Source organism: Trichomonas vaginalis, chromosome VI (genome assembly GCF_026262505.1).
Source record: "Trichomonas vaginalis G3 chromosome VI, whole genome shotgun sequence".
In the NCBI taxonomy this organism is placed as follows: domain Eukaryota; phylum Parabasalia; order Trichomonadida; family Trichomonadidae; genus Trichomonas; species Trichomonas vaginalis.
In genome coordinates, this window is record NC_067208.1 from 8308906 (window position 1) to 8328688 (window position 19783).

A 19783-nucleotide genomic window follows, 5' to 3' on the forward strand; every position below is an offset into this window, starting at 1 on the left:
TCAAGATCACTTATTTATCAGTACAAATTTATATTTTGAAAACAAAAGACATTTTATTAAATAATGTTGCTAATGTATTAATCATTTTGATAAATAGAATGATATTTATACTTAGATTTATCAATATTTTATGCTGAAATGTCTAATTCACTTGTTCAAATATCTATGATACCAAAAATTGGTTTATAAATTTCAATGCAAAAATATTCAAATAAAGACGAATATTTCGAATTGAATTAGTACCCGAAACGATGAAAAATTGATAAATAAATTTTTGATTCACCAACACAATCTAAAGCTGTAGATTCAGGTGGTTGAAAAATATTATATTCTGATCAGCCATTGAATTTTTACGGATCCGTAAATTTGACCTTACAAATTATCGAATGATAAGAAATATGTTGACATTTGGAAATTTAACTTATAGAGTTCCACTCACCATCTCTCCAAGAGATGCATTTCCAGAATGCACAATAGTACAAACAGTCCAAAATATAGGAATTCCAAGGATTTATCCTTTAAAAAATAATGAGCTATTTTGCCTTGTTGGATCTTGTATGATTGCAGGTAAAGGAGACTACGAGGGCACAACTGCTGTTCCAGTCAATAAATCAGGGAAAGTAGAATTTATAAAATCTGACCCAATAAAAAATTTATTGGTTAGTCTTGGACAGCTTAATACTATTGCCGAATCAATCCCTGTCACAAAAATTGAATGCCTTTCTTCAGATGGCTGCAGAGTTCAATACATGGGAGTTACTCCTTCAGTTTATTTAAAATATGATGAAAAAATTTTAGGTATTAGAACTCATAATACTGTCGGATTTAAGACAATAGTTTCCACTTTAAGAAAAGGAAATATAAAACTTGGAGTTTCCACTAGTTACGAATTGGAAGATGATAAATCTGTTGATACTAAGAGAATTATCGCTCATGGGATTATTTCAACTCCAGATCTTAAAAAAGGTACATTTAAGAGAGAAAAATATGCAGATTTTGCATTAAAGGTTAATACATCCAAATTAAATAATCATAAAGAAAGATCAGGAACTTTACCAGAAGCAACAAGTTACCAACTAATTTCCGGACTAAATTATGCTGAATCTGAAGATTACAGTCCTGGCTCAAGTATCAAAATTTCTGGGTCCACTACCATAAATTGGGAACCATCAAAGAATGAGGCACAATTAGAAAATGATGCTGAATGGTATTATCCTGAGGTTTCCGCTACACTATCTACATCGGGCGGTGCCTATACGAAAGATAACATTAATCAGAAATACCCAGGAGATGGATCATCAGCTGGAGTGATAGTTGCAGTCGTAGTAATTTGCATGCTTGTAGCTTGCATCATTATTGGTGTTGTAATTTACTTCATGAAAAAGAAGAAGGCAGATTCATATAATGAAGTCTAAAATCACTATACTTAAGGTGATAATTTTTTCAGTCTAATAAAGAGTTCATGTTTAAACATAAAACTTTTTTACACATCATGGATCAATATATTGATTCGTATAAAATAGAATATCTCATTCTCATCATCGAGTATAGTGGTCAACAAAAACTAAAAACACATCAAAATTATGGAAGATATTTTCTTTATTGAAAAAAGATATCTAATAAACTCATCTCATGATCATTCATTGTTACATAAACATATGTAATAGAGAATTAATCGAAAACAATTACATTTTTAAAATAAATTTTGAAATTTACACTGTTAAGATGAATACATTAGCGAAAATGCATCCATTGATGATTAATATAATATTTTCATGCTTTAATAGATCAATTTTCGATTCTGTAGATGACAGAAACTGATTTCTTCAATTTATTAAACAACAAAATGAGTAATTAGGAAACATATAATATTTCACTAATGAGCAGATAAAATAAACCACGATAAATTCAATGTAAAACCTCCGATTTTTGATTAGAATCTCAGAAAGTTAAAATAGGATGTTTTAATATATAGATCAAGATTATCTAAATTATTGATTGATGTAAAAATTCAGAATACTATTGAAATATATTTCTGAGTCCAAATCTGAATAATCTGAATTCAATATTGATAATGTTACGAAACATTCTGGCCATGAATAGTATGAACACTAGCCGAGAATCTAAAAGTCTTGGACTAAACCCACAAGATGCATTTCCAGAATGCAAATCCTATCCATATTTTCCCGGTTATGGAATTCCACAAATTTTTCCACTCAAAAAAGATGAACTCCTCTGCTTTACTGGCTCATGCATGTTAGCAGCAAAAGGAGATTATGAAGCGACCAATGCTCTCCCAACTAAAAATGGAGAATCTTACGAATATGTAAAATCCGAACCAATTAAAAACGCATTAGTGAGCCTTGGAACTGTTACAGGAAATATGATTCCTCAAGAACCTGTTACCAAAGTTAAATGTCTCTCTGAAGATGGTTGCAGAATTCAAGCTATGCATATCCCTCCATCATTGTACGTTAATTATAAGCAATCATTACTCGGTATAACAACGGATGTAACAGTAGGAGTGAAATCAATAGTTTCTACTATAAAGAAAGGGAAATTAAATCTTGATTTGTACATTTCAGGAAAAACTTATGGCAAAACATACGTAGAAAGCACAGCAGATACGACAAATGGACTTATCGTCACACCAGATCTCAAAATTGTTACATATAAGAGAGATAAATATTTTGATTTCGCAATTAATCAACAACCAACTCCAAAAAATAACCACCAAAGTAGATCTGGTACTATTAACAAATCCGATAGCTTCTATATAGTTACTGGAATGAATTTTGATGAGATCCAAACTTATGTTAATACTGATACAGGATCTTTAACTGCTACAGTCTCGGGCAGCAACACCTTTGAGTGGGAACCAGTGAAAGCAGGATCTGATGCGGAAAATAAGACAGAATGGTATTATCCAGAAATTACGGCAACGCTTTCAACGAAAGGAGGTGCCTACACCAAAGAAAACGTCAATCAGAAGTATCCAGGCCACCATGGCTTATCTTTAACCTGGATAATTGTCATTGGCGTGGGTTGCTTTGTTGTTTTAACAATAATTATTGTAGTAGGTGTCATTGTGCATAAGAAGATTAAACATATGGATGAAGCAGCTAAATACTCCACAATTCCAGTGCAATAAACAAAATCTAGTAAAAAATTATAATTATATTTTTTCTTTGAGTTTTTCTTACAAAAAGAATAATACCTTCAATATGGATTTACATGTTTATCTTCAGGATGTAATAGCTTGCATGTTTTCCGAAATGAATCTGAAATTTGCTACAAAAATATCAATAAATAATAATATCAAGCTTCTTGTTAATCAGTCATTACAAATGAACTATGAATCGAGCATTTTGGAGAGAGTTCTTCCTATATTTCTGAAATGTATATTATTTGTTTGAGAGTTCATTAGTCATAGCTTAAATATATCCTATGCAATATATGTAGATATCATCATTGCAATGAGAATTAGTTGTTAGCCCTTTGATAGCGAAAGTATCGTTGATGTAATTGAATTGTTTTCCAAAGCTAGAATTATTACATTATAATCCTCATCTAATTTATGAGATAAATTTATAAAAATCGGATCTAACCGGCAAATTTGTATTGATATCCGAAATAAATTGTGAACTCATTATAAAATCGATGTTGCGGGGAATTGTTGCTCTCAATAATGCTCGCCAAAGTCTGGAATCCGCAAATGTAAGGCTAGATCCAAAGGATGCATTCCCTGAATGCACTAATTTAACCCAATTAGATGGAATTGGAAATTCAAAAATTCGCTCCATTGTAAAGGATGGATTTTTCTGCATTGTCGGATCTTGCATGCTAGCAGGAAAGGGTGATTATGAAGTCATTAATGCTCGTCCAACTAAAAAAGGCGAATCTTACGAGTACATTAAGTCATCTCCTGTACAACAAGCATTGGCAAGCCTTGGAACTGTGACTGGACCTAATGAATCCCAAGAACCTGTTACAAAAGTTAAATGTATCTCTTCCGAAGGCTGTAGAATTCAATACATGGAAATCCCTATTTCATACTACTATAGTTTTAATTCGAGTAACACATCATTAACAATTGGATCAAAGTCAATTGTTTCTACCAACTTTAAAGGAAAAATGAGCTTAGATGTTTATTATCAAGGATCAAAGAGCAAAAAGTGATTGAAAGCAACATCTGACCTAACAACTGGCTTAATTGTCACACCAGATCTTAAGACAGTAACATACATGAGAACGGAATATTCTGATTTCGCATTAAATTCGAAACCAGATAAGAATAACAATCATAAGGAAAGAGAAGGTAAATTGGAAAATGCTAAAACATATTATATTCTTTCAGGATTGAATTATAACGAAGCAGAAAAAGAATTCGAACTTGATTCAGGTTATATTGTCAGTGGTTCACTTACAGATAACATGGTTTTCCAGTGGGATCAAGTAAAGGAAGGTTCTGCTTCATCAAGCGAAACAGAATGGTACTATCCATCTTTCACAGCAACAATTTCAACAGTAGGAGGTGTGTATACTAAAGATAACATCGATCAGAAGTATCCAGTAAACCATAGCAAATCAATGTTATTATGGATCATTCTCGCCAAATTTCCATACGCAGGAAACAGAGGTTAATCGAAAATGTTATCAAATGTTACGAACAACCTTTGCAGTAACGCTATTGTCATACGCAAATACTTAATTTCCAAAGCAATTTATCTATTTTAGACTTGTTTTCTATTACAATTAGATAAATCGTTATTTTTCGGCTTATTTCTGATATATTTTTATATACAATTTCTTATTTTGATATCATAAATGAAGGAAGATTGAATAAATTAAGTGACATACTTCTAAATATCCTATAAATGAAGAAAGATAAGATTAAATATCACATAATTGGACAAAATTTGCATATTATCTTTTCATTAAACAAAACAACCTAAATGGAAGCCATGCTATCTATGATTCTCAATTTTAAAATCTTTATTGCATACGCGCTTCATTATTTCTGCTTTTGAAATAAAAATTTTCAATATTGGAAAGATTATATTGAGTTCAATAAGCGCAATTAAGTAACTCGTTTTTAAACCTTAACATCTATTTATACAACTCAAAAGGCTATCAAAAGAATTACTTCATCTCATACTTTCGATAACGATAATAGTACTGACCAAAATCATTGATGATAGTAGAAAAAGTTTCAATATATCAACTATTAGACAATGATGATCCTGTAGAAATCCAGTCAAATAATAATTCTATGCTAGAGGATAGCATCAAGCAGTTAATTTTGCAAAATATTAATCCGAAAAATGTGGATTTTGCAACAGAGAAGATATTCACATTTATTATTGATCAAACTTACTATCATTTCTATCATTTTATCCAAAACAATCTATATTACGCTTTACTAATTATTACAAAATTAGATTTGACCAAACTATTTTATGATTTTTTCTTAAGTGTTGATCGAGATATGTGCGAAAAACTCAAGGGTTTACCAATTAAATCAATATTCACATACATTAATTCGTTAATAAGTTTTTGGAGTTATTATGACGAAAAAACTATGCATATTATATACTCTGATAAAGAGTTCGATCAAAATATTGAATTTTCATCAGCAAATACATTCTATTTCGATCCTATTACTACAATTCCAGCAGAAACAGATTATAAAGAGCTCTGGAGCAATATTTTATCTGAAGTTCCTGTATATGTAGAATGCGAAGACCCATATTTGCTCTCAAAAGCTGTTAATTGCCTTCAATTTTTTACACTTCCAAGAAAATATAAAGGAAAACTAACAATTCGGTATAACACAGACGAGTCAAACTTAGGGAAAGACCAAGATGCAAATATTATTGGTCTCACTCAAATTTCAAATTATGAAAATAAATACGTTTTAAAAATCAAAAAATCTGCTCCATCAAGTTATGAAATGCTTAAATGGGTGGATTGTAACAAGAAGATGAATGAATTAATCGATAAAATCATTCTTATTAACTTAATCAAAAATCCTTTCTATGAATTACTTGGAGGAAATCCATTAAATGAAAACTTTGATGAATTTGTATCAGAAGAATCAGCCTTATTACTTCCTTCATATAAAGTACTCAAAAAATTCTGAGAAACAAAAACATTTCAAGATTGGCAACAAAATCAGGTTTATGATCACGAGTTTAGGAACATTTTCTTGAATTTTGACCCGGGACAGTTTTATAAATCAATGAAAAACGAAGATTTACAAAAATATCAAGATGAATTGAAGAAGATTAAAAAACGATTTAAATCAGATGAACACATCTCCTCTATATGCAGGAACCATATGAATAGAATCAAATTGTTGTTAAATAAATAAAAAAATTGTTTGTATTTTTTGAAATTAACTTAGTTATTCATCAGAATTATTCAATTTAAGCTTAATATCTTTATTATATGTACGTATTGCTACTGAACTTATGCGTATGAATAATATCAAGATGTGTTTGGTCAAATCTTCCATAATTTGTATTTCCTCTTCACAATGCCAGAACTTCCTATGAATCTATGATTACATGTGTTCTAAGATTTATATCAATATGCTTGCTTCCTAGGAAAAGTTACTCAAATTTTGATTCAATTGATTTATTTTTTTCTCTAAATTCTATATGATTGAAAGACACATGTATAAATTAATTTAAAAATCCAAAAAGCGTAACGCACTATTTGCCCATGATAAATTTCTGAATTGGAGCTCGATATTGAATGTGATTTCAAAGATTATGCGTGTTATTACTGAAATGTTTCATTAATTCTCATAGGTCTATTTATGGATTATCTCCAAATAGCAAACACAGCAGCTGATAAAAAAATCTGATTGATTTATATGATTAAAACTCATTTTATATGATATTTAGAAAGAGTTGCTTGAAGAGCTTATGTTAATATGCATTATCAAGTCAATTTATAATTTAACAGTCACCTTTTTTTACTTCATCAATTCTTCACAAAATTTCTTATAAAAAAAAAAGACAACAAATTTTTTTTATGACAAATACTGAATCACAACTTTATAGTCGTCAGATTTATACATTCGGCGAAGATGCGATGAAAGCCATGTCATCGACATCTGTCCTCATTTCAGGCATGAACGGTCTTGGTGTCGAAATTGCAAAAAATATTATCTTAATGGGAGAGAAATCAGTGACAATTCATGACACCAAAGCAACTACAATGTCTGACCTTTCATCCCAATTTTACTTAAATGAATCAGATATTGGTAAAAACCGTGCAGAAGCTTGTTACCAAAAATTAGTTGAATTAAATGAATTTGTTAAAGTAAATATTGCAACATGTGAACTCACAAATGAATTTCTCGGCAAATTCAATATTGTTGTTTTAGCAGATTTTTATCCATATTCAAAACTTCTCGAAATGTCAGATTTCTGTCATGCAAACCACATCAAATTCATTTTAACGCAATGTTCTGGCTTATTTGGCTTCGTATTTAATGACTTTGGTGAGAAACATTTCGTTACAAAAGGAGATGACTATAAACCGAAGCCAGTTTTGATTTTCGACATTAATAATGAAGAAAACGGATGCGTTAGTACTTATAATAATGCAAACCACTTCCTTTCTGAAGGAGATGTAGTCAAATTTGAAGATATCGAAGGAATGACTGAAATAAATGGCAAAGAATTCAAGGTTACAAGTGTTATAGACTATAGTAAATTCACTATTGGTGATACAACTAAATTTAGCGAGTTTTTACATGAAGGAAAAGGAATTTTCACAAAAGTCAAACAACCATTCACAATGGACTTCCCATCGTTACAAGAAAGCTTCAAAGGACCAATTATTCTTGATTCTGATTATGCAAATCCAGGACAAAACGTTGAAATAATTTCATGTTTCTTATCAATGTCAAAATACAATGAAATGTATCCAAATGAAGAAGTAGATAAAGAGAAGTTTACTAATATCGCTCAAAAAGTCTGCAAAGAGTTGAATTTCTGCGATGAAATTTCAAATCTTGTTTTGGACCACTTTTTGAGAGGTTACGGACTTCACCTCAGTCCTATTTGTGCCATTTTTGGCGGTATCGTTGGCCAGGAAGTGATAAAATTCGTAACTCACATGTTTACACCGATTTTATCGTATTTAGCTCTTGGAAACATCGAAGCCACCCTTTCCAATGTTGTTTACGAACCTGTTGGTGATAGATACGACGCTTATCGCAAAGTTTTCGGAAACAATTTGCAAAATAAAATTATGAATCTGAAATATTTCATGATCGGAGCCGGAGCTCTTGGCTGCGAGTTGCTTAAGAACTTTGCGATGATGGGATGCTTCACAGGAGAGAAAGGAAACCTTACAATTACAGATATGGACGCAATTGAAGTTTCTAACCTCAGCAGACAGTTCCTCTTCCACAAGAATGACATCGGTCAGCTGAAGAGTGTAGTTGCTGCACAGTCTGTAAAGAAGATGAACCCAGATATCAAAATAACTTCTCATTCGAACTTATTCAACGAAGAAACGAGAGTTATCTACAACGACGACTTCTATGAAAGCCTTGATGGTGTATGTAATGCATTGGATAACATCCCAACGCGTAGAAAATCGGATGATTTATGCGTATTTTACAACAAACCTTTGCTTGAGTCAGGAACTCAAGGAACACGATGCAATTATCAAGCAATTGTTCCAGGAGTCACCCAATCGTACAATGACAAGAATGATCCAGAAGATGAAGGAATTCCTGAGTGTACTTTGCACAGATTTCCATCAGATATCAATCATTGCGCGGAATGGTCGAGAGAATTGTTCTTAACAACATTCGACCAGATGCCAACAATGATAAACAAGTTCATTTCTGATCCAAATTCCTTCATAAATGAAAACAAAAAAGATTCGGCAAATATAAATCAAGTTCTCAAAATTTTGTCAAAACCGCCGGTGAACTTCCCCGATTGTCTCAAAATTTCAATGAGAAGATTTTACAAATATTTTGTTTGGAGAATTGAAGATATTTTAGAAGCATTGCCACCTGATCATAAAGATGAAGAAGGACACAAATTTTGGACTGGTTCAAAGAGATGTCCACATCCAATTGAGTTCGATATCAACTCAGAACTGCACCGTACGTTCGTTATTTCGTTCGCGAAGATCTGGGCAAGGATGTTTTCGATAGAAGTCAAAGAAAACGAAAATGAAATCCAAAATCTTCTCAAAAACATCGAGAAACCGGACAAAAACGACAAGATTAAGCTTGATTATGATATCAACGACATCGATTTCTTCGTAAATTTGGCTAAAAACAGCAAATTGTTAAACATCGAACAATTTGAGAAAGATGATGACTCAAACAGCCAAATAGACCTCATGTACTCTTCATCCAACATCAGAGCCAGCAATTACAAGATCAACAACGTCTCAAAGTTGGAAATTAAAAGAATTGTTGGCAAAATCATTCCAAGTCTTGCGACAACAACAGCAATGATCTGTGGATTTGTTGCTCTTGAGATGTATAAGATACATTCTATCGATGAAAGGCTGAATTTGGAAGGATACACGTTTAATGAGTTAGAAGAAACAAATAAACAGCCGAAGAAGATGTTGTATGAAGTTTTCAGAGATAGTTCATTCGATATCTCATTCAGTGACTACATAATTGGATATCCAGCAGAAGCAGATATATATAAATCAAAGAATGAGAAGAAATTCACGAAATGGACTCGTGTTTTGTTTGATGATTTAGCTGTTAAGGAATTTATTAATAAAGTCAAAGAACTTTATGGATTTGAAGTAACAAAACTAATTTATCTTGATAAGGTATTGTATTATATACCAAGACAAAAAGCTGCTGCTTCTTCAAAACAAGAAATGGAAAAAAGATCAGAAATGAAAATTTCTGATCTTGTGAAATATGTCGGAGAAAATTCTAAAGATAAATTTGAGTTACACCCTACAAAGAAGTACTTGGATATCAAAGTAATTGTCAAAGATTATGAAAATACACTCCCAATATTTGTAGTTAAGATCAAATAAAAAAAATTTAATTAATTAACATTTTGTTTTTAGGCTTCACTAACATGACAAAAATTAAAGTCCCTTGAGAAATATATTTTATGATGTATATCAATGCTATATTTATCATTATTTTTAATTTTTATTGACCCACCCAAAAAAAGCCTTCTTCCACTAACCTGAGTTATAACGTGCTTTTTCTGAAAATGATAGACTAGGATTAATATATATCGTAGAGCATATTTTTCATCATGTTAAAAATTTTGAATATTTTTTGTCATGTTAGTGAACCCCTAGGGATGCACTTCCCACTTTCTGACATTTTCTCAATTTTTTTGACATTCTAGTTTTTTATCCAGATTTTCTAAGGTAAAAAGTCATTAACATTGTTCGGGAAGAAGTTATTTTAAATCACTACATAGTACCTTATATTATAGTTATACTTTTTTGCAATCACAATAAAGATATATTGATATTATGGGAGCATGTCAGAAAGTGGTAAATGCACCCTTAAACAAATAATTTTTGAAACTTATCTTGATGAATTAATTTATATTGAGCTAAATCACCAAATAATCTATTAGAGCACTTTGAGTAGTATTTGCATATAAACTTCTATATCTAAAATATTGAATATTTCTCTTGGATTAAGAATGTAAATTAAGATGAGTTAAATTTTGTCAAATTTTTTAAAAAAATACTCATGATTGATAGCTTAGTAACGCATTATCTCACCGACTTGGTTGATATGTAATTGGGTAGTCAAACTCGGTTTGTTTATGATGTTTGTGATGGTTTAGAATGTTTTATATAATATCTGATAAATGATTTGAAAATCGTTTTGATGAATTTCTTTAAATAGTATAAACTAACTATAAAAATAGAATTTTGTGTATGGATATGATGTTATTTATGCTACAAATTAATGATGTAATGAATTGTATTTTAAAAATATTTAATTAAAGACATCAAACGTTTCAAAATTAATGGAAACATGTATTGAATCAATTTATAGAGTATATCTATTTTCCAAATTTTTAAAAAAAATCATTATTTTCATGTAAAAATTGAAGATTCTTCCTATTGTTTTATTTTTTTTTACTTTTTTTTTGGATTTTAAAATGTTGAAATAGATCTGATATAAGTATGATACAGATATTGCTCACTCATAGTGATATGAATGAATGAAAAATTTAGGCAATTAATGATAATTTGACAAAATCATTCACAAAAAAATCCATAGATGACAGTACAATATAAAGAAATGTAATTAATTATTTCATATATCATGAATGATAATCAATAAAATACAAAATCAGAATATAATCATCATAATTTTTGAGTTATATCTAGTAAAAACTGGTATAAAGCCTTTAAAGAACATTTTCTTGAATTTTGACACTGATAAGTTTTATCAATCAATGAAAAGCGAAGATTTACAAAAATATCAAGATGAATTGAAGAAGGTTGAAAAGCGATTTAAATCAGATGAACATATCTCCTCTATATGCAGGAACCATATGAATAGAATCAAATTTTTGTTAAATAAATCAAAATTTTTGTTTGAATTTTTTTGAAATTCACTTATTTTTTTATAAATATAATATTGCTTTTGAAAACAAATCAATATTTAATAGAAATGGTAAAGAGCCTTTAAGAACATTAAAAAAAAATAAAATCATGTTTCAATTTTTTTTCTTTTGTATTATCTTGCTTTGTTATCCGAGGTGGGTCTCAGTCTTGCCTTTTGCAGCGGTACGTTTGAGTCCAGAAAAGCCTGATTTGTAGGAAACTTTGACCATCGGCTTTTTTGCAAACGCTGATGGGCCATCACCAGAGGCAAATGCTTCTGAGCATCTTCTTGCTTGACTAAGTGCTGAAAGGTGAGCTGTTTTTTCCTTATCTTCGATATAAGTGCCAGAGAACCTTCTTTCGTTTGATGTTTGAGGAGTTTCCATTGGAACATTTTCAAGAAAGCTAACGGAGTATAAATCGTTAAGATTAAGACGCATCAAAGGATTCTTAATCAAACAACGCTCAATGAACTGCTTTCCAGGCTCAGAAACTGTATCAGGGATAGTCTCATGTGATGTTAATATTGCTTTGATTGTCGCTTCAGGAGTTGCTCCGAGGAATGGAATTCTTGTTGTTAATGAAAAGAAAGTAATGCAACCGAAGCACCATGTGTCAGAGTTAGGATGGAATTTCTGGGTAGAAAGGAATTCTGGAGCCAAAAACGGGATTATTTTAGGGTTATTCGCTGAAGAAGAGATGGAACTTTCAGAACCTAATAGATATTTAGTCATTGTGCCATTGCTATCGACATAAATATTTTCGGCGTTGATATTACAGTATTTAAAGCCAAGCTGTTCCCTGGTATAATAAGCAATATAAAATAACTTCGCGATAATATCTTTCACAGACTTTTCGCTAAGTGGGCCATTCGTTTCTATATATTCTCTAAGGCATACTCCTTCTGGGAGCTCAGTTACTACGTGATATGCATTGGAATCATCGATCAAATCAACAAGTGAAGCGATGTATTTGTTATTAACTTGTTTAAGGATGTATATTTCATTTAAAAATTTCGCATTTTGCTCTGGAGTTTGAAAAGAAGTCTTTAAAATCGACTTAATTGCATAAAAGTTTTGATTATTCTTATTCACAGCTTTCCAGGAACCGTTTAGAGCACCACTCGTTAGTTCTTTAACGAATGAGTACTCACGAACCTCTGGATATGTTGTGAGGAATTCCATTGAATGCTTTGCCATAAAAACGTTTTTCTGATATTTACAGAGGTTTTCGTAATTTTCACAATTTTCTAATTTGCATCAATGTTTGCTTTTCATGATAATTACAATAATATGTTTTTAAAATTTTGAAATAAAATAAAAAAAGAATTGTCTGCGTTCATTCAAAATCAATTATCAATAGCAAAGTCACTATCTCTTGAACCAAAAACGCGTTTTTATAAAGAATGATTTAATAATCCTGATTCTGAAAAATAAAATCTAAGAGATTTCATTAATTTAATGAAAAATCTAAACTTCGATATCATATATACATTTTAAATGAAGAGTTTAATATAATCATGAACTCCAAAGTATATAATTATGGAATCGGGATGACTTTGAATTTTAATCTTGTAATATTCGAGAATTTTGACTTTAAAATAAAGCATGTGTCAGACATGTATTTCTTAATTTTGAATTTCTTTTGTTGTCAAGCGCATAAAAAATTATATTTTTTTTATTAAATGGTATTTTATAAAAAACAAACATTCTATAATGATCACTCATCTTCATACTCATATTCATCAGAATCCGTAACTTCTGATTCTGATACTGCATCTTCAATTTTCTTCCTAAAACCAAATTTCCAAGTAAATATAACTATACTCACAACAAGAGCAATAACAGCAAGTGTACCAACAGTGATTCCCATTATTGCAGGGAGTCCAAATTGTTTTTTTGTTGGTGCAACAATGATATTATCAGTTGGTGGAATATTTGTTTGTAATGGTGTCTCTGGTGGTACTTCAGTTTGAAGAGGAGTCGCAGGATTTAGAGTTCGAGTTGGAAGTAAAGATCTTGTTGGAATATCAGACGGAGTTGGCTCCAAAGAAGGTGTAGGCATCAAAGATGGCGTAGGCATAAGAGTTGGTGTTGGAGCAGGGGTTGGAGTTTCTGTTGCCATAGGAGTTACATCAAAACATAAGATTTTGCCAATGTTATGAGTAGCACTATCACGAATTGGTGTGTAAACTATCCCTCGAATAGGTTTTGATACGTATGTATTCGTTATTGTTCCACTTGACGTAGTAATATCATATGGAAATGTATTATCTTTGAGGCAGCAAGAATCCATTGTAATTGTTGTAACACGAAACGTTGCGTACTTAAGATTATATGCACTTGCGTACGAATTTGATAATGCATCAACAAATTGAAAATATCCAACATTAAAAGCTAAAACTTGGGCATAATTATTACTATCTTTGATACACTGTGTTGATACAATGCATGAATATTGTAGTTTTGCTTGAGAATTGGAAGTAGAATAGAACGAATAACTTTTTGTACTCGTAACGTTTCCATATGATGTAATTGTTGAATCACTACTACCATAGTTAAATGAGAAAAAGGCAATTGGATCAGATTCACTCGGGTTATAAAGTGAAAAAGTTTTAAGTGTTAAAGATGGTGCAGTTATTAATGCCATATCATCACTTGTTGAGTAACAGTTCTCGTAGCAGATTGTTTGTAAAATAGCTGTTCCTGTTGAAATCGTAAAAACGTTATTTGATTCAGTCACGCAGTGGATGAAAATGGACTCCTCGCAGAGTAGTTTAGAACTAGTGGTTGCAGAAATTGTCCAAACTTGCGAATTAATGTTTTTGTATATGCATCTATAAAACCAAATCGAATTTGCAGTAAAAGATTCCGCAGAAAGCATGGATTTTCGTGTAACTTCAAGGGTACCTTGAAAATATGTACCCCATGAATTATGAATTATCAAATGCTGACCGACTTTTCCATCAAGATTTTTGTTTGAAAAATTTTTTTTTGCTGAAAATCTTGACAAAAATTGAGTTTCACAGTCGTTCTCTTGATGTTCCATATTTTCTACTACAAAGGACATTATCTATCAGTCTGTTCACGAAAACCCCAGAGAAATCAAAATTTGAATCTCTAATGATCAATCAAAAAACAAATACCTATATAATACTAAGAAAAAAGACATGTATTTTTAAGGCTATTTGGTTGGAAAAGAAACAAAAAATTGATTTATAATAATATATTTTTAATTTACAAGGAAAATATAAAAAATAAGACATAAAATATTAATTTGTATCAATCATATTCTGCATATAAAAGAGGAAATAGCGGTAAACTTAAAGAATATATTTGAAATGCGTAAATTATCCTAAAATCATCAATAAAGTAACAATGAATATTATTCCTTAACAAACTAATAAAATGACATGGCAACAAATTATTTTTCAGCCAATAAATCTGGATTATTTTCTTTAATTGTATCTGATATGTTTTGAAGTAAATCTTTGAAATGAAATGCACTTAGCTCATTCAGTAGTTCACATTTTTGGTTGAAATATGTTTCCATTTCGTAGGCTACATCTCTAAGTACTTCATCTTCGCTGAATTTTTTATCCCTGAATACATCTACAACTGCTTTTTCCCAAGCTGATATATTCGGGAATTTTTTGTTCGTTAATTCTTGACGAATTTGAGAGAGTGGGCCATCATTGTATTTTTCCCTTTCTGAGAGAATTAATATCATAGGACGAGCCAGAAGGTCATCCATGACATTAATTGCAAGCTTTCTAATTGTTGGATTCAGTTCTGAGTCCATTTTAATTTCCGAATAAAAAGTGACATTTTCACATTCAATATCAACATCTCAGTCAAAAAGAGAAGATATCTGGCAATAACCATTTAAATACAAACTTTCTAATACTATTGAATTTTAATTATCATAGTATTTCGGAACTATTTAGTAGATTTCAAAATATATTTCAGTATATTAATGTTATTTGAGTATCTTAAAGAATCACATGGTTTATTAGCTTGAGTAAGATAAGAATTTTAGTAAATGAATACAATGCAATGGAATATTAATATTTTTATCATTTTTTAAATTAAATTATTATCTCTTAGTGTTAAACTCACTCTTATAAACCACTTTAGTGAATACCAATCATAAATAAGTTGAATTTTAAAGAAATCTTTATGGTGATTTTAATTTTGGTAAATTGGAGAAGAATTATGGATTAGTTTGACATATATATAACATACATTATTATTTTATTATTTTTTCGGTGTTGTTTCTAATTCACCGAAATATTTCTTATAAACTGCTTTGAGTTCATCATTCTTTGCAATTTTTCTCAATTTATCCTTGCATGTCATCTTTGTATTGCTATTTGACATGTATCCTGATGAAAAAACTTCTGCATTTGGATCAGCTCCATTTTGCAAGAGAAAATCAATAATTTTTGCGTTCTTTGTAGTGTTAATTGAAGTCAAGAAGTAACCAAGTATCGTAAGTTTTCCTTTTTCATGGAAATTGATGTCCAAACCGTGATCTAAAAGAATTTGTAAAATTCCAATGGTTTGTTCTTGTGGAATATCCATATCGATGATGTAAAATGGTCCTGTGTTTCCATCTTGGTCTACTCTGTTGACATCAATACCTTTCGCGCATAAAATTTTCGCAATTTCGATTGATTTCGATTGGCAAATCCAATGGACGGCAGCTTGTGCACGGGTTTTAGAAGGGATGTCAACATCATACATAGCTTCGGCTAATATCCTTACTGCATCAACAGAGGAATAGAAACAAGCACGATACATCGCAGTTTTGTTGTCTGGAGTAACGTAGTTGGGATCGCAGCCTGATTCTAGTAATAATGGTATGGCTTCTATCTGGTTGTAGTCAATAGCAGCAAGTAATAAGGATTTTTCGTCCTTATATGTAGATGGCTGGATATTCTTCAAAAGAATTTTAAGAGATTCGACGTTTCGAGCTTTGACAACAGTGCTCAAAGCTTCTTGAAGCTTGAATTTGCATTTACTGGCAAACTTTGTGCAATCAAAGCCGTATTTGAATAAAGCCGATAAAACTTGAGGCTGTTTCGACGTAGCAGCGGCAAAAATGATGCTACAGGATGTAGGTCCGTATTTCTGTTCTTGATTTGTGTAATCTTTTTTGAAAAAATCTTGAATAAGCTTTTCTCGGCCATATCTTGCTTCATAATTGTGTAGAATGTATATAACAATATCGGCTGCTCCAGAATTTACTGCATAATGAAAGGGCATTTTGAGATCAAGAGATTGAATTTCCAGAGGAAAGTTACATTTAGAATGAAGGTATATAAAGCATTCCATTGAATTAGCATATGCTGCAATATGAAGTAAGGTTAGTCCACTTTTTGGAAATAAAAGGAAACTATCTGAAATTTTAATTTTGTATTTCTTTTCTTTTTCTTCGCTTGCATTCTCTGGAGTGATTATCCTCATAAGTTGATCAACATCATTCCTAAAAATGCATTCTAAAAGAGCATCGGTCATTTAAAATTTTTTTTATTCAAAATTTTTCAGAATATTTAGTAAAAAAATGTCCCAGGCCAGAATCGAACTGGCCTCTGATCCGTGTCAAGGATCTATTCTAACCAATATACTACTGGGACTTGCACGAAAATAAAAAATAATTTTATTAATAATTGATGTAAGATTTCACATGAAAATGTGAACTTCTTCTGGATCTGGAATGGAGGAATAGAGAAAACTGGATCTTCTAAACCAATGTGGAAGAATGAACGTGGAATACCTTTGTCATAAAGTTCGGTCATCTTGTTCATAGAACTCAAAAGAGATAAAACATAATCTTCTTCAACATTTTTAAGTAATCGGATGGTTAAACTGACTTCGTTCATTCGGAAATAGCTTGCACCGATCTGTGAAAATAATTTCATGGTTGTTGGATTGTTGTTGTGTGGAATCAATGTCAAAAATGATTGAATGATGTTAGAACGGAAACATTGGTATCGATTTGAGATTGAATTCTCAGTTACTTCACTAAGAAAATCAATGTTTTGTTGGTGATAACCCTGTTAGAAGCATATATCTCTTTAGTATCAATATGAGATGGAATTCTTGGTGATTTCATTAATGAAATGAATGATAGATAAAACAGTACATATATATCTTTGGTTTCAGCAGATTCATATGCTTTTATTCTTCATTGAGTACTTAATTTTTGTTTTTCAAGATTTTAGTGAATAATTTATAGAAATATATTAGTATTTGTATAATAAAAAATTACAATTGTAGAAATATATTGCATTTTAAAATAAAATGTTGATTAAAGTAACTTGGATTTTCTAGAAAGTTAAGATTTTCTTTGTTTACTCATGATTTATGGTTTGATATCAAATATTTAAGCATGAGGTATATTTCTTGTGGTATTTATTGTTAATTATCAATGGAAAAAAACTGAGGAATACAAATATGACTGTGATAACTAGTCAATGTCACTTTTAACCTCATTGATTTGTCTTTGTTTATATTCATAAAAATCATATATTTCCTCTGATGATATTTGGGAATTCTTTTACCAAACTACACCAAAGTCTACCCCTATCAGTGGAACAAATGTTAAAGCAAATGCCACAGAAAACGAGTGTTTCATCTTTGAAAGTCTTTTCATCACCATTTCCATTAATAGTGCAATCTCTTTTTCTAAAGCAAACAATAAGTTTCTTAACGCAGATTGTTCATTTAATAACTGTAGCAGTGACACAAATGGCGGATCTATCAACTTTAATTGTGATAGTTCCATTGTCCAATACCGAACATGTGGCTATAAATCAAAAACAAACTCACGAGAAGGACACCATTCATATGTTGAATCCAGATCAAATAATAAAAATTATCTTTATGAAAGTTCTTTTTATGAATGCGGAAATTTAGAAAATATGAGAACAAATTGTCTTCGTTCTGGAAATATTGGAGTTAAATCAATCAACACAAGTTTCTGTGAAGCAGACTATGACTCAGGAATACTTCTTGAATATGCAACAAGTCTAAGTAACGTAACATATTCATCATTTTGTAACACAACATCAAATTATTTAATTGTACAATTATCTATTGGTAATTTTAATTTTAATTTTTGTAATGTTTTGAATAATGAACACAAAGTATCTACATGGGGAACATTTGTTTCATGGGAATCAACTGTTCTTATTGAAAACTGTTCATTTCTTGGAAACACAGGACCAGGAGAAGAATTTTATCAACTATTTTTTGGTTCAATTACAGTTAAAGATTCTTTCTGTGACAGAATAATAGATAAAACATATGGATCAGTTACAACATATAATGTTCAAAATATATATTCTATTCATAATCTTTCTCACTTTTCATCATATCTGTGTGAAACTGATTATCCTATTTTAGATTTAGTGATAAAGAAGAATATTATCACAAAATATGAAATTATTTATCATTATTCATATCATTTCATTACTTCTCTTTGTATTGTTTTAGTAAATAAATAAAATTATCATCATTCAATTTTGTCTGATCATATTCAAAATATGATTCTCTTTTTCTGAGAAACTGCAAGCCGATAAAAAATATTTTAATAGGTTCTGATACTTTTTTCAGGCTTATTTTATAAGCCCCTAAAAAGTGTCAAACCCATTGAAAAATCGTCAAAAATGGAGATAAAAGGAGAACTATTATTATTTATTTATCCCTTAAAAAAGTTTGGGATCGCAAGGATCAAAGAAAAAAGTTCCAAACTATGTTTATAAAATGAATCATGAGAGAATTGTATTTCCATTTTAAGGGTGCACTACGAGGATTAAAAAGTCCTCAATTTTTTCAGAGAGTTCTATCAATTTGCTAATCCTCCAAAATAATAAAAACTTATTTTTTTCTTTTCAGAAATAGATTTTTTTGATTAATATACATCATTTAGAATCACATAAGGTAGCTTCATATCATATATAATTTTCGAGGTTCAGTCTCAACTCCTTAAGGGATTTAGAAAAACACTCGAAAAACTATTTTTTCGAAAAAATTTTAGCATGTTTATTTTTCTCTGTATTTTGACCGAGAATTATAATTTTTCTTTTTACCATATCATTGGTACATATATGATGATGCTATTTATACAAATTATTTTCGAAAAAACTCGTTTTTCAAGGACCTAAAAAAGGCCCAAAAAA

The 19783-nt window shown here is 30.5% G+C and overlaps 11 protein-coding genes across 11 annotated transcripts, besides 2 other annotated features; 7 read left to right on the forward strand and 4 right to left on the reverse strand.

Annotated features, from left to right (window-relative positions):
• Positions 1 to 386: 386 nt before the first annotated feature.
• TVAGG3_0827920 (glycoprotein 38 family) lies at positions 387 to 1415 on the forward strand (the record flags this gene model as incomplete). The annotated part of the gene is made up of 1 exon (XM_001311516.1): positions 387 to 1415. The coding sequence occupies one exon, from the start codon at positions 387 to 389 to the stop codon at positions 1413 to 1415; it is 1029 nt and encodes a 342-aa protein (XP_001311517.1).
• A 680-nt stretch (positions 1416 to 2095) lies between these two features.
• Positions 2096 to 3510, forward strand: TVAGG3_0827930 (glycoprotein 38 family; the record flags this gene model as incomplete). Its single annotated transcript, XM_001311517.2, has 1 exon — positions 2096 to 3151. One exon carries the CDS (start codon positions 2096 to 2098, stop codon positions 3149 to 3151), a length of 1056 nt encoding a protein of 351 aa, XP_001311518.1.
• A 150-nt stretch (positions 3511 to 3660) lies between these two features.
• On the forward strand, positions 3661 to 4179 carry TVAGG3_0827940 (uncharacterized protein; the record flags this gene model as incomplete). The annotated part of the gene is made up of 1 exon (XM_001311518.1): positions 3661 to 4179. One exon carries the CDS (start codon positions 3661 to 3663, stop codon positions 4177 to 4179), a length of 519 nt encoding a protein of 172 aa, XP_001311519.1.
• A 66-nt stretch (positions 4180 to 4245) lies between these two features.
• Positions 4246 to 4644, forward strand: TVAGG3_0827950 (uncharacterized protein; the record flags this gene model as incomplete). Its single annotated transcript, XM_001311519.1, has 1 exon — positions 4246 to 4644. The coding sequence occupies one exon, from the start codon at positions 4246 to 4248 to the stop codon at positions 4642 to 4644; it is 399 nt and encodes a 132-aa protein (XP_001311520.1).
• A 406-nt stretch (positions 4645 to 5050) lies between these two features.
• Positions 5051 to 6350, forward strand: TVAGG3_0827960 (uncharacterized protein; the record flags this gene model as incomplete). The annotated part of the gene is made up of 1 exon (XM_001311520.1): positions 5195 to 6142. One exon carries the CDS (start codon positions 5195 to 5197, stop codon positions 6140 to 6142), a length of 948 nt encoding a protein of 315 aa, XP_001311521.1.
• Positions 6351 to 7041: 691 nt separating this feature from the next.
• TVAGG3_0827970 (ubiquitin-activating enzyme E1 family) lies at positions 7042 to 10047 on the forward strand (the record flags this gene model as incomplete). The annotated part of the gene is made up of 1 exon (XM_001311521.1): positions 7042 to 10047. The coding sequence occupies one exon, from the start codon at positions 7042 to 7044 to the stop codon at positions 10045 to 10047; it is 3006 nt and encodes a 1001-aa protein (XP_001311522.1).
• Positions 10048 to 10079: 32 nt separating this feature from the next.
• Positions 10080 to 10316: a mobile genetic element.
• Positions 10317 to 10320: 4 nt separating this feature from the next.
• Positions 10321 to 10539: a mobile genetic element.
• A 958-nt stretch (positions 10540 to 11497) lies between these two features.
• On the reverse strand, positions 11498 to 12797 carry TVAGG3_0828000 (regulation of centriole replication; the record flags this gene model as incomplete). The annotated part of the gene is made up of 1 exon (XM_001311522.1): positions 11745 to 12797. One exon carries the CDS (start codon positions 12795 to 12797, stop codon positions 11745 to 11747), a length of 1053 nt encoding a protein of 350 aa, XP_001311523.1.
• A 453-nt stretch (positions 12798 to 13250) lies between these two features.
• Positions 13251 to 14575, reverse strand: TVAGG3_0828010 (uncharacterized protein; the record flags this gene model as incomplete). The annotated part of the gene is made up of 1 exon (XM_001311523.1): positions 13318 to 14481. The coding sequence occupies one exon, from the start codon at positions 14479 to 14481 to the stop codon at positions 13318 to 13320; it is 1164 nt and encodes a 387-aa protein (XP_001311524.1).
• A 219-nt stretch (positions 14576 to 14794) lies between these two features.
• Positions 14795 to 15405, reverse strand: TVAGG3_0828020 (uncharacterized protein; the record flags this gene model as incomplete). Its single annotated transcript, XM_001311524.1, has 1 exon — positions 15022 to 15399. One exon carries the CDS (start codon positions 15397 to 15399, stop codon positions 15022 to 15024), a length of 378 nt encoding a protein of 125 aa, XP_001311525.1.
• Positions 15406 to 15756: 351 nt separating this feature from the next.
• Positions 15757 to 17948, reverse strand: TVAGG3_0828030 (spectrin binding; the record flags this gene model as incomplete). Its single annotated transcript, XM_001311525.1, has 1 exon — positions 15855 to 17117. One exon carries the CDS (start codon positions 17115 to 17117, stop codon positions 15855 to 15857), a length of 1263 nt encoding a protein of 420 aa, XP_001311526.1.
• A 149-nt stretch (positions 17949 to 18097) lies between these two features.
• Positions 18098 to 19119, forward strand: TVAGG3_0828040 (uncharacterized protein; the record flags this gene model as incomplete). Its single annotated transcript, XM_001311526.2, has 1 exon — positions 18524 to 19108. One exon carries the CDS (start codon positions 18524 to 18526, stop codon positions 19106 to 19108), a length of 585 nt encoding a protein of 194 aa, XP_001311527.1.
• Positions 19120 to 19783: the final 664 nt, after the last annotated feature.